Source organism: Scardinius erythrophthalmus (assembly GCF_964197995.2).
Source record: "Scardinius erythrophthalmus genome assembly, chromosome: 2".
In the NCBI taxonomy this organism is placed as follows: domain Eukaryota; kingdom Metazoa; phylum Chordata; class Actinopteri; order Cypriniformes; family Leuciscidae; genus Scardinius; species Scardinius erythrophthalmus.
In genome coordinates, this window is record NC_138222.1 from 36,955,662 (window position 1) to 36,964,698 (window position 9,037).

The 9,037-nt window shown below is 36.6% G+C and overlaps 1 protein-coding gene across 1 annotated transcript; it reads left to right on the forward strand.

Annotated features, from left to right (window-relative positions):
- The first annotated feature begins 1,985 nt into the window (after positions 1–1,985).
- On the forward strand, positions 1,986–8,910 carry slc8b1 (solute carrier family 8 member B1). Its single transcript, XM_081352027.1, has 15 exons — positions 1,986–2,382; positions 2,558–2,710; positions 2,912–2,964; positions 3,684–3,741; positions 4,279–4,384; positions 4,976–5,143; positions 5,318–5,431; positions 5,811–5,870; positions 6,201–6,334; positions 6,841–6,982; positions 7,261–7,382; positions 7,763–7,916; positions 8,036–8,116; positions 8,272–8,336; positions 8,519–8,910. Exons 1-15 carry the CDS (start codon positions 2,233–2,235, stop codon positions 8,705–8,707), a joined length of 1,749 nt encoding a protein of 582 aa, XP_081208153.1. The 5' UTR covers positions 1,986–2,232; the 3' UTR covers positions 8,708–8,910.
- The last annotated feature ends 127 nt before the right edge of the window (positions 8,911–9,037 follow it).

Below are 9,037 nucleotides of genomic sequence, written 5' to 3' on the forward strand. Positions count from 1 at the left end.
TATTTTAATAAAAGTATAATTTCACAATGTATTATTACATTGTAATAAATGTATAATACCACCATGTATTATTACACTGTAATAAAGGTATAATAACACAATGTGTTATTACACTGTAATAAAGTTATAATAGCACAATGTATTATTACACTGTAATAAATGTATAATTACACAATGTATTATTACATTGTAATAAAGGTATACTATCACAATGTATTATTACACTGTAATAAAGGTATAAAACGGTGTCTCTTTAGGCAATGTTTTCAATGTCATTCTATATAGATCAGTGATTACAGTGTAATAATACATTGTGTAACAATGCCTTTATTATGATGTAATAATGAATGTGTAATTATAACTTATTATTTTTTAATAATTTTGAATCATTTAATTTATGTAAACAACATATGCATATTTACATTGATGAATATTACCTCTAATTTGAGCTAATTAATTCCCTAACATAAGTGATTGTTGCTACAACTGTCAAGGCTGGATCTGGCTTTAGGGTTTTTCTGTTTGCCTCCAGAGATGATAGTGTCTGTGATGTGGACAAACTCCTCCACCAGAACATGAAGACGTGATGCTGAAGCAGAATATGTAAAATCTCTCTCAGTCACTGACCTTGATTTTGCAGTTGCACAACTCTTTTGAGTGACTGTCACATGCTTTTCATTTAGAGTTTTTTACTGTAACCTTTTTGGCTTTTGGAGTTGGGTCACTGTATTTTCACAGTATGCAAGTGCAATATACAAACATTCAATACTATACAATATTCAGTACAATACTATACTTGCAGTGCATACAGTAATTTATTCACCTTACTAATGTTAGTAGTCATTACTATACACGTAATTGCAAAATTTGTTTACTTTGTTATAATTACACTTTTTTTCTGTAACTGCATGCTTTGGGTTCTGCGTTCTCCATTTTTTATGTAGTGTAATGAATGATCTGTATAGTGTCTAAAATATTGATTCGCTGTGTGTATGATCTGAACACATTGTTTGATTTTGATCACAGATAAAATGGTTTTGAGGCAATTGTTTGATTTTGCCAGAAGAGTCAGAGGTTCTCTGAATGTGATGGTTTCAAGAAATGTGTTTTTAGCAATTCAGAAAAACTGTAAGTAAAGCAATGGGTGTTTGCATGTGTGAGGAGTTAGTGTGAGGCACTGATGAATTAGTATGGCATTTTGGTAGGTTTGCTTGTTGGCATCCAGCATGTTTGTGCTTTGGGTGACCTTGGTTCGAATTCTGGTTCTTGGACTTTTCCTGATCCTGTCTCACTTCGCTTCCTGTCTACATACTGTCCTATTATGATAAAAGGAAAAAACAGGCAAACAATATATTTATAAACAAAATGAGGTTCTAATATTTATAAAACTGCCGCCAACTTATTGGTAGAGTTGCTCGCTGCGTGAGGAAAGTGAGTCGCCAGCTGAGGAGAGCGAGTATATAGATCCACCGCCGGCCTATCAGTAGGGAATCTTAGTTAGTGGCTATAATAAAGTGACTTCCCACAAGTCATTAGTCTTATTTTTGGACCTTCCGGCCCGCCATACATCGAGGACACAAAGGCGGCACTCGCGAGCACACTTCTGAGCGCTGAGATGCCGAATGAGAGTCCACATGTCATGAAGTGTGCCATTTGGGGATCCAGCCTTAAGGCAAGCAAACCAGCTTTGACTTTGTCAGAAAGGAATAAAAACTAATTAATAAAGTCAAGACACACACTAAGGGTTAAAAAAAGGCCACCAACCACCAACAGTGTTGGTCACGCACGTACAACATTGCAATTCAACTCGTAAGCCAATTTGTAAAGTCCTCAGTGAGAGAACGCGACATATAAAGGGTTAGTTGACCCCCCCAAAAATATGTTTTTGCGAGCGAACTATCCCTTTAAGTGGAAAAATAGTGAAATGTCTCTTTAACCATAGGACAGAGGGAGGGCGCATAAGAAAGCTCGTCGTCACGCTGTTTGTATAGGAAGTGTTGGAAAGACCTGTCACACATCCTGGACTTTCTCTTGTGACAGCAGTAAAGATGTGTAATCCTGCGTCATTTTAGGTCAAGCAAACCACAGATTGTGTTTCCCAGCGTCTACATACATGGAGTATATCACACGGAAGGAAAAAAACGAGTCAGAACCACGAAAGCTGCTGTCGATAAAATTCAACTATTAGTGCTGAACATTGAAAAGCAATGTTGAAGGAGTATCTGCGTACAAATGCGTGCTCTGCTCTTAGTGTTGTTTTGCACCGTTGCTCTGCAATGGGATCGTGTCAGCTGCCAGAAATCTGGTTACCTCGTTGCTCTTGGGAATGTCTGGAGTTCAGACAGACCTGCAGGAGTTACACTGAACCGCAATGGAGACGAGGTGAGCTGGACAAAACTTCTCTTCAATATACGGTCATAGACAATGTATATTTAGATTACAGCTAAAGGTATCACTCTACATTTACCATAATTAAATTCTGCCTTTTGTGGCCCTTTCTAACTATTGGCAGTTTGCTAGGAATCCTGCACTGCTGCATTTTTTGTCTGTGTTGCAGTGTGATGTTGTGATGAACCTGTCTGCCAGTCAGAGATGTGAGTTTGTGAAGAATACCCCGGACTGTGCTTCAGATGAAGGGTTTATCAAATACCCTTGGGTCACCTTTTGTCTGTTTCCACCTAATCTGCTGCCCCTAGTCATCACACTCTATGTAAGGACATTTAGCTCGGTCACCAAACTTAAAGTTTCCTTTCACATAACAGAGAATCGAATATTGTGTACGTTTATTTGTGGAGCGTGACACTTTTTTTTAAACTTATCCACCTAAAACTAATCATTATCCACCCGTCTTGATTGTAATTTGATGTTATATTAGTCAACTGTCCCTCCTTATCTCTTTTCTTCCTTTCAGGTAATCTGGCTGTTTGTTTTGTTCCTCATCCTCGGGCTGATTGCATCAGACTTGTGAGTCTTGTATTTGAGAAAATACTTTATTAATTAAGGGTTATTAAGGATTTATTAAGGGTTATTAATCGGCCTGGTGATCCCTGGGACTTAATTTCTTCTGTGGAAGATATTTTGAAGAATGTTACCAGTGACTTCCGTTGTGTGGACAAAATAAACTCTTGAGACATATTTTATGTTCCACATAATACCAACATTCTTCACAGCTTGATACATTGATAATCATTTAATTTCAATAATTGAGCCTGACTGAATTAGCTATAAGTTAAGTGCTGGTTGTGTGTGCGTGTGTTTGTAATCTTTACTTTTAGAGTGAATATGTTTATTACATTGCATTCTATTTGCGTTGTGCATTAATTTGATAATTAGGGCTATTAATTGATACAAATTAGTAATAGATTAAAACTTATAAATAATAATTGTAACACTCTGGAAACGTGATCTCATGACAATATCAATCAAGCTGAGTTTTTGGCCTTGACCTAGGTTATGTTTTACTTCCCTATTTACTCATGTGACAGGGTTTATCTGGAGAATTTTGAGTTGAGTCTTTATTTTCTAAAAGTTCTGCTTTTTGAGGGTCATAAAGTCAGTTAATTCATCATTTGGTTGCAAAATTCATTTCCAATGATTACAATCTATAGAGTACAGAATATTTAATTCAAATGTGTGTAGCTTATAATGTGGATTTTGATTTATATTATATTTATTTTTTTCAGTTTCTGCCCAAATCTTTCAGCCATTTCCTCCTCACTAAGACTGACTCATAATGTGGCCGTATCCTTTAAATGTTTGAAACATGGCAGAACAGTAATACCCAGATCAGCTGATCATTGCAATTTGTCCTCATTTTGCAGAGGTTGAGGAGGTTAATTACTCCTCATGTGGACTTCTGCTTTGTCCTTATCAACCACAGCAGTGATGAACTCCTGAGTCCTGGAGTGAAGAGAATATCACAACATGCTAAGCAACTACATGTAGTATATATCAAACAATAAGTCTCTTTGTAGGTCATATGCCCACAGTGTTTGCCAAGGCTGTGTTATTCTAGGTAGTGTTTGTTTAGTCTAATACCGTTTATTCTTGAAGTTTGTGCATGATCGAGAAGAGTCTGTTGTACTGTTTGAGTCATTAAAGTGTGTTCATGACTGAGAGGTGTGTGTAGTGGTTAAGCGGTGTGTGACGGCGTGGAATCTAAAGTGATCTGTTTGTGTTTTGGTTACTGGAAAGGGCCCAACATGGTGTTGTGAGGTTGTGTGTTGGTGTTGGCATGTTTTCTTTTTCTTCATCATTTTCCATGACGGAATAGAACAGGGAGTTACGTTCCTGGCACTCGGAAATGGGGCTCCAGATGTGTTCAGTGCCATGGCTGCTTTCTCTCACCCTCAGACTGCTGGACTTGCTGTTGGAGCACTGTTTGGTGAGAGATCAGCACTTTTAAACATGCACCAAATATCCTTACACAAACACACATACACACACGCTTCACTCTATTAATTAGGACACTGCATAGACTTCCATTGATTTTATATCGTGTTCATTATATTGTCACCTAACCCAACCCCTACCCCTAAACACAACCCTCACAGAAACATGTGGAAAACACTAATTTAAATAAAAACATGCTTTGGCCCATTTATAAGCCTTTTTAACTAGTGAGGACTAGTAAAATGTCCTCACTAGTCAGTTATCATAGTATTTCACTATATAAGTGAGGGCTTTTGGCCCTCACAAATATAGTTACATTGGCTGCTGCAGAAATTACCCACTTCGCATTTAAGTCTTGTGAACAGATTCATTAACCATAAAAACATGAAGTGCTCTGTAGTATTGTTATATCTATGGTGCTTTTCAGTATATAGTATTCAGTATGTGTTAATTTATTTAATGTTGATTCGTTGACATGTTCATTAGCAATGAATATAGACCATTTGTTGAACTACGTGAATTGGGATTTTTTTTTCCTACTTAATAATGACATACTGTATTTTTCTAATCTTTTTTTTTCTAGGGGCAGGAATCTTTGTTACAACAGTGGTAGCTGGGAGCATTGCTCTGATTAAACCTTTCACTGTGGCATCCCGTCCATTCCTTCGTGATGTCATTTTCTACATGGCGGCTGTGTTTTGGACCTTCAATATCCTATACAAAGGCCACATTTCCATGGGAGAAGCCGTGGGTCTGATAACCGTTATTCATTTACCCAAAATTTACACGTTCATTCTGAATGTTTCACGTTCATGTAGTTTAATATTTATATTAAAGATTAATATTTCAGTTTGTTTGGAAGAAATGGATGACTATGAGTCTAACATTTTTGTCTCCTGTGCCATTTTTTTCCTCTTATCCGCAGGTTATCTGGGGTTGTATATTGCATATGTTTTGACTGTGATTGTGAGTGCATATGTTTACAATCGTCAGAAGCATCAGCTAAATGAATCGGCACAGAGCTCAGGCAGAGAACACGGTGAGGAGACTGACGTTTTTGTCAGCACTGAGCACTATTATTCCAAAGACACACATCACACACATTTTACCCTCTTAAAGTCTCATTACAATTTCTGAATTAGGAGCGATTATTTTCTGTTTTTAAGTTAAAAATGTTAAAATGTGTTGTAAAGTCATGTAACTATTGGTTTTTGGTTTTCAAAATATGAACAACTAAGCCGTCTGCAATTACACTATTTACACATTCATATATACTGCTCACAACAATGGAAACGCAAAGCTCTGTCAGGACTTTATCTAAATAAAGTGTTATTGTAGTTTATGAAATAAAATACATGCTGTTTAACTAATAGCATATCACTGAGCAGAGATTAATGAGTGTTGTTCTTGACTTGTAGGAGAGATTCTCCAGTCTGATTCACATAGCGAAACTCAGAGTGGCAGCATACAAGCACATGGTGGGTCACTTCCTCTCAACTTAAAACTATGTTGGCTAACTTAAGAGCTGGAGTTTCCGTGGGTTATGTATGTGTGTGGTTGTTTTAAACTCTACTGACTTTCATAAATATAGGAGTTTTGCAAGTGTGTGTTCCCATCTGCTTAGTTAACAGTGAAAGAGAATTTTGCATCTTTGAGGAAGTTCTGTATGGTGTGAAAGTGTTGCTCTCTGCTCAGGCATTACATATTATGTTTGTGTGCTTGATTGGCTTTGAAATGCCACTCTTCATCAAGTTTCTTTCATAATTTAGAGAGTGTGTGTGTGTGAAATTCTTACATGTATGTTTCAGATGAAGAAGAGTATGAGCCTTTGCTGCCTTACAATCAATCTACTGCCCAGATCTTCCTGAATGCTATTAACCCAGTGGACTGCCGGACCTGGAGGAGACGGCCCTGGAGTTCCAGAGTCCTCAAAGTGATCAAGGTGAAAATGTGAACGTTTCATGATCACTTCCTGGTTCTAAATGAGTGGATGTTCCTCTAGTAACCTCTTTTTTTTTTTTTAAATAAACTTGTCTAATTGTCCAATTGGTGGATGGTGGGAACTTTATATACATGCATATGTTATTTTAAAGTCACAATTAATTCAAAATGTTTTTTTTTTCCTAGAATGATTGCAATATTTATTATAAATTATTTATCCATGCCCATCATTATTTTTTAAATCCATGTATCTTGTAATCTTTAATAATAAAAAAAAAAACACTTCCCCTTCCTCTTGCAACAACATCTCTTCTCTGATGATGACACAAGCCATTTACCTGCGCAAGGACAGGACAATCTGTCACTCACATGACAGCAATAGCAAAACACAACCATCCAGTGAATTCCCGATGGCCAAAATGCACAAGTCACTTGTCTGTTTCACTTTCCTTTTCATGCACACTTTAAGGTGAAGTTCCTTTTTACCTGTGTGTCGGACTGTGTTAGGTGCCTGTAGAAGTGCTGTTATTGTTGACCGTTCCTGTGGTGGACACAGATAAGGAGGATCACAACTGGAAACGGCCTCTTAACTGTCTGCACATAATCACTGGGCCTCTGGTTTGTGTGCTCACATTCCAGTCTGGAAAGTGTGAGTCGGCTTGTTTTTTTTGTTTGTTTTTCAACCATAAGAACAAAACTGTTTAACAGCGATCTTTTATGTTTTGTGCACATCATGTAAGGTACTGTTATGTCACCCCTATCATTGTTTCTTTATTACTCCTGTTGCAGTCATTAGAACGGACAGAGGAACCGAAATTCCTCTTGTATGTGAAAAGATAAATGCTGTTAATGCAGATGTTGTGTAATCACTTCACATTCTGTAAAGTGCATGTGATTAAAACAGACATTCATTCTTTTTCATTCAAGATGGCCTATACCTCATTGAAGAAGAATTTCCTGTCTGGGCACTTACAGTCTGCATTGGAGTCTTCCTCTCAACCATAGTCTTCTTCACTACCACAAATAATCATCCTCCTAGATATCACTTTGTATGAATCTTCAGTTCTTTCTACTTTTTATTTTGGTTGAAATATGCTGCTAATATAAAGCTTCATAGCTAATATGCATATTTGCAGTAATGTACACTACTGTTCAAAGGTTTGGGGTCTATTATTAGTAGATTTTTTTATTTTTTTTATTTTACAAATAGGATTAATTTATTTGATCAAAAATACAGTAAAAATCATTGAAATTAAATAAATAATTTAAATAATTTAAATGAACTGTTTTAATATATTTAAATATTTCAAATGTAATTGAATAATAATGATAATTTAATAATAATAATTAGTAAATGTAATTTAAAATGATATTTCCTGTAAAGGCAAAGCTGAATTGTGTGTGTGTGTGTGTGTGTGTGTGTGTGTAGCTCTATTCATTGCTAGGTTTTGTGGTCAGTGCTCTGTGGATCAGCACTGTGGCGTCTGAGATTGTCAGTGTGCTGCATCTAATGGGGATTGTTCTCAGACTCAGCAACACTGTACTTGGACTCACCTTGTTAGCCTGGGGCAACAGCATCGGAGGTACATACCCACTCACAACATAAAAAATAACGCTTTTAATACTTTAAAGGATCACCAGTAGGACACTGTTATGTATTTACATCTGTTAGACCAGATATAATATTTTTGTGTTTTTACAGATTGCTTTGCAGACATTACTATAGCCCGTCAGGGATACCCACGGATGGCCATCTCAGCCTGTTTTGGTGGCATTATCTTCAGTATCCTTTAGCATATACAGTCTTTTAAAAGTTTTCCTTTTTGTGTATGTGCTTTAACTATATCAATAGTTTACAGTATTGTAAATATCCTGATATATTTTACCCTAAAACATCACCACAGAGTGCGTTTTGTATGCCTTTAACATTGCATAAAGACATGCTATTTGGTGTAGGTCTGGGCTGCCTGCTGCAAATGTTTCAGAATAATAACGTTGTGACGGTATGTCTCACACTCTATACACAATGCCTCAGCTTTCTGCATATACATGTAACTGGATGCTATCTACTGTACAATTTTCTGGTGTTTACTTGAGAATATGTTGCAAGCTTTTAGTCAGCTGAATATTAGTTTAAATGAGTGATGGAGTCTGATCTGTGTGCTGTGTTCTGTTGTATGGACAGCTGGAACCAGAGGGGGTGCTGTGCTGGGTTCTCTCAGGAGCGCTGGGTCTGTCTCTGGCTCTCTCCTTCATACTGGTTCCTCTTCAGTGTTTCCACCTGAACCGAGTCTATGGCATTTTTCTACTGATCTTCTACATTGTCTTCCTCATCATCGCCCTCCTCACCGAATTTAGAATTATCCAATTCTGACATCAGCAGAAACACTAACCGGATGGGATGGATGCAAAGATCTTTAGACTCTCATAGAAATATATATAGAATATAAATATTTTTATGCACTTGTTTGAAGATCATGAGCCAGTAATTACTGTACAGTTAAATTGTTTTCAATCAACTATAATCTTAAATCATGAGATTAAAATGTATTTTATTAAACAGAACATTTTAATATGAAGGTTGTCTGTTTTTCTTAAGCGAACCCTTATGAAAATGAACCATGGTTCTACTAAAAAAAAAAACATGGTAAATATAGTTAAACCATGGTAACCACAAATTCACCATTGCTACACTAACCATAGT